Source organism: Schistocerca americana, chromosome 1, assembly GCF_021461395.2.
Source record: "Schistocerca americana isolate TAMUIC-IGC-003095 chromosome 1, iqSchAmer2.1, whole genome shotgun sequence".
NCBI classification, from domain to species: Eukaryota; Metazoa; Arthropoda; class Insecta; order Orthoptera; family Acrididae; genus Schistocerca; species Schistocerca americana.
This window is the reverse complement of record NC_060119.1, coordinates 202,775,681-202,793,760: the sequence shown is the minus strand read 5'-3', so window position 1 is coordinate 202,793,760 and position 18,080 is coordinate 202,775,681. Positions and strand designations below refer to the sequence as shown.

The following is an 18,080-nucleotide window of genomic DNA, read 5'->3' as shown; positions in this document are numbered from 1 at the left end:
ATTACTGAACAACTGCAGCAGTACTGTTCTTTAAAAGAGAGACTGCTCATTTACACGTGAGAGGAGAGGACGTGGCTCAGTCCAGTGACAGTCGGCTAGCCTAAACTGCCAGTGGACCGGGGAATACAAACACATGAAAATTAACTTTTAGAAGTCGGAAAACGGTCACGAATGTAGGTGCCAAGCCGTCAATACATTATTAAATTATTAACTAACACCAATAACTATTAAAGACAATGATCTTAGAGGTTTCACCATCATACGTTGTACAATTTAGAGAGTGAAGAAAGTCTATTAGCCCTGTAGCGGATGCTCAAGCACGTACCATGCAAGCTGTTACTGATTTGTTTGACTGAGGGGGCTGCTAAGCGCTATACCACCTACTGCACTCCCCTGGCTTGAGCCCTCGTGAATTCAACTCGATTTCTAAACTGAAGGAAACACTTCACGGCATTCGCTTCAGAACTGCTACAGATTCATCGGGTAATAGACCGCGCCGCTCGAACTGTCAACACAACCAGCACTGCTATGATTATCTTACGACTTCCACATCGCTGGCAACGGGTTATACACAATGCTGGTGACTACTTTGAACGTCAGTTAACTTTGAAACACGTATCTATTTTGTACGAGCTGTAAATAAATAATTGCCACTATTAAACCCTCATATATGTAATTCCAGTACAAGGGGAGGACATTTCAACTGAAAGTCACTGCCTGGTATCGACGGATAAATATAAAGTTGCAGTGCCTGTGTTGTTAAAAAGTACTGTGCAGTGTTCCTTCGAACATGCATGCAGCCGGCCGCGGTGGTCTAGCGGTTCTAGGCGCGCAGTCCGGAACCGCGCGACTGCTACGGTCGCAGGTTCGAATCCTGCCTCGGGCATGGATGTGTGTGATGTCATTAGGTTAGTTAGGTTTACGTAGTTCTAAGTTCTAGGGGACTGATGACGACAGATGTTAAGTCCCATAGCGCTCAGAGCCATTTGAATTTGAATTTGAACATGCATGCACACGTTTTTGTCAAACTGGCCACAGGCATCGAAACATGGGTTCAACACTTTCAACCGGAAACAAAACAGCAATCCATGGAGTGGCGCCACACTACGTTTCCTCCGGAGAAAAAGTTCAGCCGGCAAAGTCTGGGACTGTGAAGGTGTTATTCTGTTTGATGTCCTCCCTCACGGTGTAACGATCATTTCGGAAGTGTGTTTAGCTAACCTCGGAAAACTGAAGAAAAGACTTAAGCGTGTTCGCCGCCACAAAAATGTAAACGAACTTCTCCTTCTCGACGACGACTCAAGGGGTTACTCAAGTCGACGCATCTGATACGAAGTCGACGCGCCCGATATGAGCTCACAGAACTTTACTGGACTGTTCTTCCTCATGCACTCTACAGCCAGGATCTCGCATCTTCCGACTTCCATCTGTTTGACCCAATGAAGGATGCACTCCACGGACAGCTGTACGTGGATGTCGGGGAGCAGTAGAATGGTATCACGTTGCTATACAGGCCCTCACAATAAGGTGGCGTTTGCATTCAACGGAGGTTATGTTGAAAAACAGAGTTTTATAGCCTAAATAGTGGGGAACATACGGCGTATTGGAATCCTGAATAAAATTAACCTGCTCTCATAACATATTGAATGCAGCTCGTATGAGGTATACCGCTCAGTGTTCTTTCTAGATCTTCAGAAACTATAGTTATCCTGAATCGCTCCATAGATCTTGCGCACAATGGTGTGTTCAAATATCATGAGCTGCTGCACATCAATATTCGTTAGACTCCTAGATTCATGTCCGTAGGTTACCAACTGGCCTGACCGTGACCATATATAGTTGCAGTTTCAGCTTCCTATTTAACATCCTAGAACCTACCAATTTCTCAAGCGTGTGGAATCATCTATTAAAGGTTAGCATGCGCCGTTTTATTTCATTTGACATGCAGTTCGTCCTGTTAATGCTACATCCCAGATAATCAAAGATCTGCGCATGTACATGTTTACCCAATTTGTTATTTTCCTTCCAGGTGCAATTCATGTACTTAGTCTTCATTTCATTGACACCAAGGGCTCTAGGTTGTGTGGCTTCTTTCAGCTTACCTACTGTTCTCCCCAATCGAGCTCTTCTTCTGCTAACAATTGCTACATCATCAACATATGTACATGCTTGAGTTCACTTTGTGCCCATGTAAACAGATAATCAAAGATTCCAAACGGCTGCTTCAAGAGAGACTGAAAAGCCGTGTAGAGTGCGCACCCCCTAGGTTAACACCTCTAGCAGTTCCAAACGATTTACTCAGTTCTCCATCCACTCGCATTGCAGTATTGGAACCAGCTATCGTTGTTTGAGTAAGTGGAACATACATGGTATACCAAGAAATACCAATTCATTCACCATCTCTTCCCTATCAAGACTATGAAGATTTTAAGTCCACCTAGAGATTATGAAGCTCATATAACCTTTTCATGTATTTGCCACAGCACAAACATCTGATCTGTCGTTCTCCAAATAGGCCTAAATCGACACTGATGTTCTCCCAGAATGTTTTCTGTATCTGGAGCTAGCCTTTTTTTTTTGGTCATCAGTCTACTGACTGGTTTGATGCGGCCCGCCACGAATTCCTTTCCTGTGCTAACCTCTTCATCTCAGAGTAGCACTTGCAACCTACGTCCTCAATTATTTGCTTGACGTATTCCAATCTCTGTCTTCCTCTACAGTTTTTGCCCTCTACAGCTCCCTCTAGTACCATGGAAGTCATTCCCTCGTGTCTTAGCAGATGTCCTATCATCCTGTCCCTTCTCGTTATCAATGTTTTCCACATATTCCTTTCCTCTCCGATTCTGCGTAGAACCTCCCCATTCCTTACCTTATCAGTCCACCTAATTTTCAACATTCGTCTATAGCACCACATCTCAAATGCTTCGAGTCTCTTCTCTTCCGGTTTTCCCACAGTCCATGTTTCACTACCATACAATGCTGTACTCCAGACGTACATCCTCAGAAGTTTCTTCCTCAAATTAAGGCGGGTATTTGATATTAGTAGACTTCTCTTGGCCAGAAATGCCTTTCTTGCCATAACGAGTCTGCTTTTGATGTCCTCCTTGCTCCGTCCGTCATTGGTTATTTTACTGCCTAGGTAGCAGAATTCCTTAACTTCACTGACTTCGTGACCATCAATCCTGATGTTAAGTTTCTCGCTGTTCTCATTTCTACTACTTCTCATTACCTTCGTCTTTCTCAGATTTACTCTCAAACCATACTGTGTACTCATTAGACTGTTCATTCCGTTCAGCAGATCATTTAATTCTTCTTCACTTTCACTCAAGATAGCAATGTCATCAGCGAATCGTATCATTGATATCCTTTCACCTTCTATTTTAATTCCACTCCTGAACCTTTCTTTTATTTCCATCATTGCTTCCTCGATGTACAAATTGAAGAGTAGGGGCGAAAGGCTACAGCCTTGTCTTACACCCTTCTTAATACGAGCACTTCGTTCTTGATCGTCCACTCTTATTATCCCCTCTTGGTTGTTGTACATATTTTATATGACCCGTCTCTCCCTATAGCTTACCCCTGCTTTTTTCAGAATCTCGAACAGCTTGCACCATTTTATATTGTCGAGCGCTTTTTCCAGGTCGACAAATCCTATGAAAGTGTCTTGATTTTTCTTTAGCCTTGCTTCCATTATTAGCCGTAACGTCAGAATTGCCTCTCTCGTCCCATTACTTTTCCTAAAGCCAAACTGATCGTCACCTAGCGCATTCTCAATTTTCTTTTCCATTCTTCTGTATATTATTCTTGTAAGCAGCTTCGATGCATGAGCTGTTAAGCTGATTGTGCGATATTTCTCGCACTTGTCAGCTCTTGCCGTCTTCGGAATTGTGTGGATGATGCTTTTCCGAAAGTCAGATGGTATATCGCCAGACTCATATATTCTACACACCAACGTGAATAGTCTTTTTGTTGCCACTTCCCCCAATGATTTTAGAAATTCTGATGGAATGTTATCTATCCCTCCTGCTTTATTTGACCGTAAGTCCTCCAAAGCTCTTTTAAATCCCGATTCTAATACTGGATCCCCTATCTCTTCTAAATCGACCCCTGTTGTTTCTTCTATCACATCAGACAAATCTTCACCCTCATAGAGGCTTTCAATGTATTCTTTCCACCTGTCTGCTCTCTCCTCTGCATTTAACAGTGGAATTCCCATTGCACTCCTAATGTTACCACCGTTGCTTTTAATGTCACCAAAGGTTGTTTTGAATTTCCTGTATGCTGAGTCTGTCCTTCCGACAATCATATCTTTTTCGATGTCTTCACAATCTTCCTGCAGCCATTTCGTCTTAGCTTCCCTGCACTTCCCATTTATTTCATTCCTCAGCGACTTCTGTTTCTGTATTCCTGATTTTCCCGGAACATGTTTGTACTTCCTCCTTTCATCAATCAACTGAAGTATTTCTTCTGTTACCCATGGTTTCTTCGCAGTTACCTTCTTTGTACCTATGTTTTCCTTCCCAACTCCTGTGATGGCCCTTTTTAGAGATGTCCATTCCTCTTCAACTGTACTGCCTACTGCGCTATTCCTTATTGCTGTATTTATAGCGTTAGAGAACTTCAAACGTATCTCGTCATTCCTTAGTACTTAGAAGTATCCCACTTCTTTGCGTATTGATTCTTCCTGACTAATGTCTATAACTTCAGCCTACTCTTCATCACTACTATATTGTGATCTGAGTCTATATCTGCTCCTGGGTATGCCTTACAATCCAGTATCTGATTTCGGAATCTCTGTCTGACCATGATGTAATCTAATTGAAATCTTCCCGTATCTCCCGGCCTTTTCCAAGTATACCTCCTCCTCTTGTGATCCTTGAGCAGGATATTCGCTATTACTAGCTGAAACTTGTTACAGAACTCAATTAGTCTTTCTCCTCTTTTATTTCTCGTCCCAAGCCCATATTCTCCTGTAACCTTTTCTTCTACTCCTTCCCCTACAACTGCATTCCAGTCGCCCATGACTATTAGATTTTCGTCCCCCTTTACATACTGCATTACCCTTTCAATATCCTCATACACTTTCTCTATCTGTTCATCTTCAGCTTGCGACGTCGGCATGTATATCTGAACTATCGTTGTCGGTGTTGGTCTGCTGTCGATTCTTATTAGAACAACCCGGTCACTGAACTGTTCACAGTAACGAATCGTACTCCAGATATACCATTGATGTTTCCCTATACTCATCTGACCAGAAATCCTCGTCTTCTTTCAATTTCACTTCACTGACCCCTAGTATATCTAGATTGAGCCTTTGCATTTCCCTTTTCAGATTTTCTAGTTTCCCTACCACGTTCAAACTTCTGACATCCCACGCCCCAACTCGTAGAACGTTATCCTTTCGTTGATTGTTCAATCTTTTTCTCATGGTAACCTCCCCCTTGGCAGTCCTCTCCCGGAAATCCGAATAGGGGAGAGATCATCATGACACTTCTTCAATTCTAGGCCACATGTCATGAGGATACACGTTACGTGTCTTTAATGCAGTGGTTTCCATTGCCTTCTGCATCCTCATGTCGTTGATCATTGCTGATTCTTCCACCTTCAGGGGCAATTTCCCACCCCTAGGACAAGAGAGTGCCCTGAACCTCCATCCGCTCCTCCGCCCTCTTTGACGAGGCCGTTGGCAGAATGAGGCTGACTTCTTATGCCGGAAGTCTTCGGCCGCCAATGCTGATTATTTATCAAAATTTAGGCAGTGGCGGGGATCGAACCCGGGACCGAAAACGTTTTGATTATGAATCAAAGACGCTACCCCTAGACCACGGGTGAGCTAGCCTGTTGTGTATAATATCATAGAGAACCTTACAGACTACACTGAGCAAGCAAATCCTCATTAATTCGAACAAATCTTGTCTCCTTTCTTATGTATTGTCTGAATTACGTCCACAGTCCACACTTGTGGAATTCTTTCTAGATGTCAAATCAATAGGTTTGCAGATTCACCAATGGAGACCAAATCTACATTCTTCAACAGTTCTGTAGGTATTCCATCAGTTGCTGGTGCTCTGTAATTTTTTAGATAGTGAAATACCTTCTGTACTTCCTTTAATGTGTATCTCTGGATCTGCACAGTAATAGAGTTTCTGCTCCCTCCTGGTAGAACTGCCCTCCCGAACTCACCTGAAGTGTTATCTCCATCTATCCACAGCATCTTGTTTGTCTGTCAACAAATTTCCTTCTTTGTCCTTGCATGTTGTTATTTACGGATTGCTGTCTTGAGTTCCATCTTTCATTTTTTTATAAAACTTTCTACTCTCATTCCTTTCGTAATGCCTTTCCATCTTCTCCATCTTTCTTTGAATGGCTTCCCCTTTTTTCCTCCTACACACACTTGCTACCTCGGTTTTCTTTTCATTATATAATGCCTGGTTTGATCTCTCATTTGTCTGCAAGCTCTTCGGGCTTTCTTCCTTTTTCAATTCTACTGCCTGTCTACATTAACCCTAGCATTACCAACGGGGGGGCCTCGTAGGCCCACTGACTCAGTTTTTCTATGTTGTATCCACACCCTTTGATATATGAACTTGAAAGCAAAGGTAATTGTTCGTTATTGAATGTACTATTGAGTCATTACAGAATTTCGGAATAAAAATGTAATTAAAATTTATTTACTTGTTTTAATTCTCTGTGGGCCCTAGAAGCCCACCCGTTGGTAATAGCAAGGAAAGATTTACGAGGTTGAGTCTCTCGTTTCAAATTCTTACCATGAAACGAATTTTGGCATTGTTGCCTTCAGACATATTATTATGAAGCGGACCATTGTTATTTTCAGTGTTTCTGCTGCTGTTGAACCAGCAACATGAGTAGACATCGTTTACGTGATAGTTCCATTGAAAGAGTGCTAGAAGAAGTTTTGAACGAATCATATTTAGAGGAAAGTGAAGTGGATGATGATGTGGAAGAAATTAGAACTGATTAATCGTCTGAGAATGAAGATGAGGTTGAAGCCAATCCACCAATGATAACGATACGGAATGTGATAAATTCATTGCAAAAAGTGGACGAGAGTATATTACGAAGCCATCTCGACAATATCGGCGTTCTGTACAAAATATAGTGCGAGAAAGAATGGGGATAGGACAACAAGGAAGAATTGCGTCTCCGAAAGAGGTTATAGAGCTCTTTTTTACACCTCAAATTATGAATCTAATAAAACTACACTCAAATGAAGAGGCTTCTCGACTAGGTATTCAGCACACAGATGAAGATGAGTTATTTTGTTATATAGGACTCTTGCTAATCATGGGTTCAAATCATGACAATAAGATACCTGTCCAAGATTTATGGTCTTTGCTTCAGGGCCGACAAGTGTACTATGGATCAATGAGTCGGACCCGATTTTTCGAATTGACTAAAATATTGAGGTTTGATGATAAGAACACAAGAGAAATTCGTCGCCAGACTGACAAGTTTGCTCCAATGAGGGAAATTTTTGAAAGCTTCAATTCTTCACTTCCATTGTATTTCATTCCTGGTCTACATACAACAGTGGATGAGATGTTGTCTTTGTTCCGTGGTCGCTGTCCATTCAAGGTGTTTCTAAAAGAAAAACCTGGAAAATACGGCATTCTAATTCGAATGCTGTCTGATTCTGAGACTAGATATGTGATCAGCATGGACATCTATACAGGCAAGTCAGGAAATACACAGCATTCAAATGGACCGATGGAAATTGTAAAGAGACTAATAAAACCTATTGAAAAATTAGGCCGTAATGTTACCACAGATCGGTACTATACTTCAGTGGAGCTTGCTGAGACTCTATGGAATGATTTTCACCTCACACTTGTTGGCACCCTACAGTCTAACAGACGACACATACCTGAAGAGCTGAAGACTACAACTGGCCGCAGTTTACACTCTTCCATCTTTGCTTATACTGACCCTCAGACACAGAGGCCACCAGTTACTCTTGCATCAACGCTAGTCCGCGAGAAGCCAAAACGACTGCTGTTGATGCTTTCAACTTATCACTCAGAAGGGGTGTTGAATGAAGACTCAAAAAATACTAACATAAATCTTTTTTATAATTCTACAAAGGGAGGCGTGGACACCATAGACCAGATGGCAAGACACTACAGCACAAAGAGAGGAACAAGAAGATGGCCTTTGTCCCTCTTCTACACACTCATTGACATAGCAGCAATAAATGCATATTCACTCTTCCTCCTCAACTTTCCGAATTGGAAAAAGAATTTGCTAAACCGCAGAAGAGTTTTTATCACTAACTTAGGTCTCGAACTAATAAGATCTCAAGTAGATAAACGGGCACAAAATTTGTATGGACTTCAGAAGCCAGTAATAATGGCAATGGAAAGCATCACACAGCGGAAGCTCAGCTGTTCTGTAGAACCATCATCCTCAACAGCAGAACCAGGAACACGTGGACGGTGCCACCTATGCTGCCAAGAAGCTGCATCTAAAAAGATCAAGTACAACAAGCTGGGAAAGTCAACTGTTACCTGCTCTCAGTGCCACAAACACGTCTGTGGGAAACACTGCAGGAAGACAGTGTTGTGTGAAAAATGCGTTGCAGAATGAGACAGTAAATTTTGTTTGCTTCATGTAGTGTATCGAATTAAAAAAGTCGTTTTTATAAGGAAACACTATTTTGAAACATTATTCCAAAAAATATATAAACTGAATCTCGTGATTTGTTCATTTTATTCCTATTATAATAACATCTTTTATTATCCAGTATACAAAAACAATGTCCAAGCATTTTGAATTGTTATTAGAGGTATCAGAAGTAAATAAACTTGATTTATGATAAAATAAATTGTGGTATTCTTTATGGGCCTTTGAGGCCCCCCCGTTGGTATTACATGTAACAAAAAATACGTTGGTAATGCTAGGGTTAATCATCATACCAGCTCCACTTTCAAGCCTCCCTGATTCCCCAAGTATTTCATGTGCTGTTGTCAAAATGGCATTTTTAATATAGAGGCATTCTATATCTACAAGATTTCCACCCTCTTTTTTTTCTAACCCCTGTCTCAATCTGTTTCACCGGCTGTGGGAGCCCTTTAGTGACCATAAAGCACCAAACCATATAAAGAAATTCCATTTTCAGCGACGTTACTCCGTAAATCACCTCCCAGATGTCGATAAAAACATTGATGACGAGCGCAAGGCAGTAGATCTACACCTTAACCTAAAAGCCATACTGTCAGATGATCTAAATACATAATTTTTTGTAATATGACAAAAGCATGAAACAAATTCATCTGCCTTTAACAATAATTGTAATTTCAGTTTGGTGAGCTTTCAAGTAGCTCTTACATTTTCAAAAAGGATGTCTCATTATTTGCAAGATACGGATCTTCTACGAAGATAGTGTGCTGTGAAAATCTCAATGAAAATTTCTTGTAAAATAGCTGTCCATTTCATATCATTTTCAGAAGCGACTTCATTAAAGATTGTATTTTAATAGTGTCCACAACTGCTTCTCTACTTGACGGGTTCCTTATGAATGGACAAGCAAATAAATCAAGAATAAAATAACAGAAGACAATTATGCACTGATTTTGTATGACGTATGTCCGTATTACGTTTTACTTTCTCACTGCAGCACAGTAATTATTTATTACAGGATTTAGTCGTATTTGATTACTCATTTATTTCGTAGGTACATTATCCAGTTGCACTTATCTAGTTTCAATAGCTACAATTACTTTAAGATCTGTTAACAACCATATGGATTGTAATCATGTTCTTCCTGAAAAGCTGAACGTGTCTGATCAGTATCTCTGACATTTTGCTGCAGGTTACTCGTTTATTACAAAGTAACCTGTGACTGTCAATCCCCAGTCAAGACATCAATATCGTAGGCAGCATGAGCCTGGTCCACCTGTAGCCACATTACGCATCTCCAGCGGCGACCGCTATCGGTGCTAGAGCCTCTGATCACCGGAACGAGCACACATCTCGCTGCTCTATCGAGTATAGAGCGTTAATACCATCTACGTCTACATATATAATCCCCATATTATCCGAAAACCACCATATAGTGTATGGCCGAGAGAACTATGTACCACTAGTAGTCATTTTCTTTCCTATTCCTCTCACAAATGGAGTGAATGGTAAACAACTGTCTGTCTTGCCTTCCTGCTCCATAAGCGAAATGCACGCTGGTGGTAGTCGTATCGTTCTGCGGTCAGCTGCAAATTCCGGTTCTCTAATCTTCCTCAACACTGTTTTGCGAAAATAATGTCAACTTGTCTTCAGCGACTCCAATTTGAGATCGTAGAGCATCTCTGTAACACTCGCATGTTGATCGAAACTACCGGTAACAGATCTAGCTGCTCGATTCCGAATTGCTTACAAGTGTTCCTTTAAACCGACGTAGTGGGGATACCAAACACTTGAGCAGTACTAACTCAAATGGGTTCTGCGGTCAGCTGCAAATTCCGGTTCTCTAATCTTCCCCAACACTGTTTCGCGAAAATAATGTCAACTTGTCTTCAGCGACTCCAATTTGAGATCGCAGAGCATCTCTGTAACACTCGCATGTTGATCGAAACTACCGGTAACAGATCTAGCTGCTCGATTCCGAATTGCTTACAAGTGTTCCTTTAAACCGACGTAGTGGGGATACCAAACACTTGAGCAGTACTAACTCAAATGGGTCGCACAGGTGTTTTACACGTGGTCTCCGAATAAACCGAAGTCGACCATTCGCCTTCCCTACTACTGTCCTTACGAGCTAGTTCCAGTTCATATCGCTTTTATCGCTTTGCAGTGTTACGCCTAGATATTTAATGGACACGACAGTGTCAAAGCAGCACACCATCAACTGCATTCGAACATTACAGGATTGTGTTTCCTACTACCTGTATCAACTTACATTTTTCTACATTTAGAGCAAGCTGCCATCCATCACACCAAACAGAAATTCTCTTGACATTGTCCTGTACCCTTAAACAGTCAGTCAACAACAATACTTTCCGATATACTACAGCACCATCAGTAAAAAGTCGCAAATAGCTGTTGACCCTATCTGTGAGATTATTTATGTACATAGAGAGCAAGTGTGGTCCTGTCACGCTTCCCCGAGGCACTCGTGACTATACCCTTGTCTCTGATGAACAACCACTATCGAGGACACCGTATGTGGTTGTAGCTTTTGATTGTCGACAACTTCACCTTCTTTTTTGGCCCGACAATGCGCCAATATCCGCTTCCTCAGCATTTTTCGGATGTTATTATTAAAACAAGGTGGGTCTGGTCTGTTCTTAATATGTTTAGATCCATGATCCAGTGGATGAATCCACGCGATTGATGAAGAGCTAATATTTAATTATGAAATCTAATGGTACCTTAACATCTGCGATAGCTAGTGAAATGTACCAGGCAATGTGTATACTAGTATAACTGCTGGTGTCCTCCAATGAACGTTCGTCTCTGTTGTTCACTGGGGAAACACAGTAAATAATACATCATACAGTAAACTCTGTTGCAGTTCCTAAACCGTCAATGAGATGTGCTATCCCAGGAGGAAAATATGCGTGCACATACGTCTCATTTAGGCCAACGAACTCTCGAAGATGTTCTCGCTTAGCATAGCGACCCTAAGCACCACACTGGTGCTCCACTGAACATGTGGGAGGAAGTGTATGCCTATAGCTGGTGCAGGCAGCATTCTTGGTAACGTCCCCTTGTTCAGTTGAGGTACCAAGCGACGGAACCAGGAACACATTTCACTGTTGGGGGTCATTCCGAAACTTACAACACTTGCATATTTTCATGTACAGTAGAACAGCAGCAGGAAGGGCGATAACATAGTTAAACAAACCCAGATTTCAACAGCGTACTGTCATTTACTTACGTAGTAATCACCATCCATTATGCACTTCTGCTAAGGTTGAACAAAGGACAGTATGCTGCGCTCCTAAAATCCTGACGTAGCTGCCTTACAGCATTGACTACAGTATTATCGCTGAGAAATGTTCAACAAATTGTCGATCTTTTATAGGGCCTAAGAGAGCCAAACGAAGCCTGAAAGTGATACATGAGAATGGTGGTAGGACATTCCACCAAATTAAGCAATGAGTTTCATGATCGCAAAACTGCTCTGGTATTTGAATTTATCGAGAAGCTAACGGCAGCTTGTCTTCTTATCTGAGTTGACTCGATAAATCTGGGCTTGCAGTCTAATTAGACACCCTCGACTGAGGAAATTTAGTTTCTGTTTTCCATGGTGTAAATTCTTGGAGAGACCTGTTTTAAACGACCATTACCCCCTATAAAGATATAGAAGTTTCAGTTCTGTAGCCGCCTGCAGTCTGTTGCCACTTACCGAGAAAGCGTCGGCCACTCTTGGGACGATCAGGTTCTGCATCTGGAGGGGCTTCTTGTTCGTTCTCTGTCCAGTCAGGAGAGAAACGGGTTTGCCGCTTCTCGGCTGGCACCCCCTCACTGCAAAAACGTTTTAAACGTTAGAGATCCAAGTGAAGCCTGAAAGTCATAAATCAGAACTGCGATAGGACATTCACACCAAATTTAGCAATGAGTTTCATGGTCACAAGATTTTGCTCGGATCTGGCGTTACTGGAAATCAAACGGAAGCTAGTCCTCTTCTCTGTTTTGACTCAATAATTTTGGGCTTTCAGCCTAATACACACACCCGATTGAGGAAATTCAGTTTTTTTCCATAGTGTCAATACTTGGAGAGATCTGTTTTGCACGACCATTACCTCCTATCAAGATACAGCAGTTTTAGTTCTGTCACACAGCTTGCTGCAATTTTCAACACTAAGAAGAATAAATACGACCGAGATTAACTTTACATCAAACTTAAAATGTAAGACAATGCAGGATGGAAAGCAATTGATTTACACACTCCGATATGAAATCGACGATGACGAATAGAACGAAGCTTAACGACGTAATTCAATATTAGTGAATTTCGTAAGGAAATGCTATACTCCAGTGAAACGTATAGATCCTGACTAAAAAAAACGTATGGGTCAAAGGGACTTGAAACCGGACTCATGGTTATCGCGAGCATTCGCCCAACTCTTAAGTTATTTTAGCGCGCCTGCACGCCAGGCTGATTTCAAAGTCTCACTGCCACAGACGTTTCCCACTGTTATTTAGGAACGGCGCAACCAGAGGTTGCTCTGTATACACGAAATGTGTGAATTTCTCCGCCGATACATGGAGTAATACGAGGACACAACCGTGTCAATGAGACATTGGCCACAAGGTCGAAAAAGTTGCCACTCAACCATTTTCAAGTAGCACTAGCGACAGGGAATGCACAGTTCAGAGACGCAGCAGTGCCTGTGATTCGCAGCAGAAGAACTCCGCATTGTTGGCGCTGCGTGGTCGCGAGGTTTCTTGCTTTAACGTGGAAATGCGACTGACTAGCAGCAGCTCAGGTTCGTAAACATTCGCAATGATGTGGATGCTGTTGAGGTTTTCCTTTATATGGATGAGTCAAGATACTGTGTTGAATGCAACAATATCCGAATCATTACACTCCTTCGTTAATCTCCCAATAAGCAGGCTGTAACACTGCGGTCATTATGTTACGTTTGATGTTTGTAGACATTATTATAGGGTACACTGAAGTGGGAGTCGTCCTAAAATACAACATTTTTCAGTCAGAGATTCAAAAACATAGCTGACGTGCTAATCACACTTATAAAGTAGTGGTCCGGTGACGCCTCAGGACTGAGAACGACACGTCAGCCGGTCGGTACCGTTGAGCCTTCGAGGCGTGTTCGGATGGTCATTGTTTTGTTTTTTGTTTCTAAAAACTCGATACCGATGCAACGTAATGCATTACACCTGCCTACGCCGCCGCACATGGCATCGAGCCTCCAATATAGATAGGTTCATACCTGTTGCAATGCAGCAACATTGAGTCAAGACTGAGGACGAAGCTGTGCGTCTGTTGCACCAGGAGAGCATGGTCATGCCTTGCAGTAGACGCCTTGGGAAATCCAGTAACCGCTCCTTACTGTACATGGCCATCTTATAACCACAGTTTACAGAAATGGGTTTCCGTCGAAGGAAAATGCATTGCACGAACCAAATTATTACGATGATAGAGACATGTCGTGGACATCCGCCACTTTGCACCGGTCGAACTCGGTGATGCTCTAATATTGTATAACCTCCGGTCGAATATGCATACTGACATTCACATTTTCGCTTTCATCGCGCTACAGACATTACATAGTCTCAAGTTCTGTATATAATATGTCTTTTGTACGTTGAAATGTTGTAGATTAAACAAGTGTTGTTTCAACTAACATCTCCGAATTGAATTAATTCGAAAACATGAAACATGGTAACTGGATATTTTAACTGACGTTGAAAGCTGCAGGTTAGCTAACTTTCTATTTTATTCTTAGAACTGAACTTTGCATGTTTAGCGGTTTCATGTTCCGGTCTAGATGAAAGTGCTCAATCCAGTTACATCATCATTCAAAGGCATATTCTGCGAACTACTATGAACTTCGTGGCACAGGTATTTCCCATTGTACCATACATTAAGGTTTCCCCGGTCCCATTCACACACAGAGAGCGGTCAAATGACTGCTTAAGTGCCTCTCTGCAAGCTGTAATTGATCTTGTCTTCGCGATCCCTGCAAGAGTGTTATGAGGCTGTAGTATATTCCTAGATTCGTGACTGCCAGCTCAGATTCTTTACATTTTCTTGGCCCTCTCTCGTGGATTAAACAGAAATGTTATCACTCGTGATGCGCTTCTTTGTATGCGTTTATTACGTGCTGACAATCCTGTTTCGTATGGATTGCACATACTTCGGCAGTATTGTACGATGGGTAGCAAGAATATTTTGTAAGCAATCTCTGCCACAGACTGACCTCATTTTACCACTTCCCTTATCCTACCAAAGATACCACCATAGGCAGATCGCAGTGTTTGTTGTGAGTTTGAGAGATAATTTCATGAGTGAGAACTGCAAGTGAAGATTTTAAACAGGCACTCGTTCCAAATATTCACTCATAGTTATCTAGAGATAGAATATTACACGCCATCACAATCAGTTAACGATGGATAATATTAGGTGTAATAATTTTGGGAAATTAGTTCCTCTCTTTCTCCTAATTTATCGTTTTCTGTTCTTCGGAAAAATAACAGGACGAAATGAACAAGTGGCAGAAATATATTTGGATAAAAACTGACAAAACGACACCTCAGAGTGATTAGTGCTACGAATCTTGTAGTGAAATTGCATTATTAATATTGCATGCCGAATCTTCATATGCTTACGCATTTGTGTGTCAAATATATTTAACATAAACCTTCCTAAATGCCTGAAAAAGAGCTCTGGATAATTTCCGAGTTGTTGTTAGAACTGGTGGAAGTATCTGCATATTGGGAGGTCTTCATTCAACCGGTGGATTCACACATTTTCATCTTTCTCTTTGTCAATGAATATGTTTTTCTGATGAACGAATCACTATCACTGTCGTCATGTAATGCATAGAATATCGTTTTTGCTTCACACCTGGTAACTAACCCACTTAAATAGCGATTTGAACAACCGCGGGGAGAAAATTCCCTGAGGAAGGCGAAAAGTCCGCGCGACGAGCGATGTGCTAGCAGAAAGACTACGACGCAACATACGCCAACTTCTTAACCTATATAGTACAAATTTACAATATAATTATGGTAGTAACTCACTCGCACAGTTTCATGGAATGAAATGCCTACGAGGTATCTTACTAAATCGTATTATTTCCGCTTATGCGAAAGGCATCCAGTGTTTGCGTTTTAGAATAGTTAATCATTCATTAATATTATGTCCCAGACATGATCGGTTTGATCACGATCGAGAATACAACGGCGTGAGACAGTTTCCAGAAGGATGGCGGTTCAATCCATCTTCTGGTCATCTTGTGTTAGTTTTCCATGGTTTCACAAAATTTCTTATCGCAAATCAGGGAACAAGTCCTTTTCAATGGACACAGCAAATTTCACTTGCCATCTGTCTCCCAGCTTTACCACTTCAAAATTTCTTATCGCAAATCAGGGAACGAGTCCTTTTTAATGGACACAGCAAATTTCACTTGCCATCTGTTGAAAGGTGGCTACACTGAGTCACAGCGCCAGAGATTGCGCCTAAGAGAATTATTCCGCCGCCTCCACTGGCAGTGCTTGTCGAGAACTCGTAGTAGTCAGTGCTTGCAGAGATGTCGTAGTAAGAAATTCTTGTCGAGAAGTGGTAGTGGAGAGTGCTTGTTGAGAGGTGGTAGCGAGTCGGTGTTGAGATGTTGTAGTAGGGAGTGCTTGTTCCATGTTTTATGCAGTTGTTTGATGGGATAGACAGCAGATGTTGTTCCAATGGAGATATTGTAATGATCAGAGTGCTTTTCGTCAATATATATGAAGGTAAAATATTCCCTGTTTTTTCATCATTTCAGTGTCTTAAATAATGCGTCATTACAGGTTCAGTCAACAAAGCACCTGGCTTGTGTTCTTGTATTAGAGTGTAATTCTGGTTTCCTTACGTAATTATAGTATTTCTTTTTTTTTATTACTTCAGTATAAATGGTATTTAAAATTTCTTGTCTTGTTGAAGAAGAACCGTGCCAGATGTGTACGTTGAATCACACTCCCACACACAGAACAATTACACTTGTTTTTTGGTTTCATAGGTTTTATAGTTGCTAGGGACTTAATTAATTAATTGTGTTAACGAAAATTTTCTTTCATTCTTTGTTGTTATCCTATGCAGTCAGATTGCGTACAAAAACTAGTCAGGGCCAACCGTTTACGAGACTTTGTAACGGGACAGTCAGCTACTAAAAAAATTAAAAAATTATTTGCATAATATATAATTAAGCCCTCATGCACGTGGCGACCCTGCCAGGCTTGTCCCTTGGAATTCTTCTGATTGTAAAAATAGTAGACAGTAGTATTGTTGTAGTAATTTGTAGTTTAGTAATTGTAGTCTATATTGCATGTGTAGATTTGGTAATTGGCATTCTTCTAATGGTATTTCGCAAAATTTATTTTTTTGTTGTCTTGTCTACGGGTTTGATAATTTAGTGCAATTATTTCGATTGTTCGTTAATCGTGTTTGAGGGAAGCATTTCGTGTGAATGGTATTGTTGGTGATAACGTGTTATATTCTCTGTAATTTTCGTATTGTGACGAGTTTAGTATGTTTTGTAAATGATTACGCAATCGATGAAAAAGGCGAAAATGATGAATAGTGAGAATGACGAAATTGTTGCCATGGCGAACTCACCAACACAGGACAACAGTATGATGAATAATGAAGTTGAAAACGATTTAATAAGTCGGGAAAATAGTCCGGAACCAATTCAAATTTTTTCACAATCAAAAAATTTTCAGAATACGAGATTAATGACAGAAGATTCTGGAATAGTATCCAACACAGATAGCTTTACAGCTATGACGAAGGAAACTAGTTTTGCGGGAAATGTTAGGGGCGAAAAGAATTTTGAACCAGTTAATGTGGAGTAGTTGATGAGTGCAATATATAATTTGGTATCTGAATTAAAAACACGGTTATTAAAAACACGGTTAAACACACAGGGATCACAAACGGGAACAATGGAAACACGGTTAGACTCACAAATAGGAACAATTAAAACAGAGATGGAAACAATGGAAACACGGTTAGATTCACGAATAGGGAAGTGTTTCAAAAACATGAAAGATGAATTAAAGAAAGAAATTGGAGAAGAAGTACAACCGATTTTGAATGCTCACAATAATAGATTAATTTCAATAGAAATCAAACAAAAGGAACAGGATAGAGAACAGGAAGAAAGAGATCGCGTGATAGTACAAAAATCTTCAGAGTTAAATTTACAATGTGCACACGATAAGGAGGAAATATTTGAAAGAATCAAGGAATCCATACCAAATGACAGATAAAATAACCTAACACAACAGTATGAACAGTTAACTAATAATTGTGTCAATACTGAAACTCGAGTCGCGACACTTACAGAAGACGTAAATAAACAGAAAGAACAAATAAGTGATTTATCAGAAAGAGTGGAGGA

At 40.9% G+C, this 18,080-nt stretch overlaps 1 protein-coding gene across 1 annotated transcript in view; it reads right to left on the bottom strand.

Annotated features, from left to right (window-relative positions):
* Positions 1–8,351: 8,351 nt before the first annotated feature.
* The window catches only part of LOC124618570 (carbonic anhydrase 4-like), an 80,312-nt gene continuing 70,583 nt past the window's right edge, over positions 8,352–18,080 (bottom strand). The window contains exons 4-5 of the mRNA XM_047145364.1: positions 12,362–12,480; positions 8,352–8,482 (exon numbers count right to left, since the gene is read on the bottom strand). Of these exons, the coding sequence (XP_047001320.1) occupies positions 8,352–8,482; positions 12,362–12,480 (250 nt within the window). The remainder of the gene's footprint in view (positions 8,483–12,361; positions 12,481–18,080) is intronic.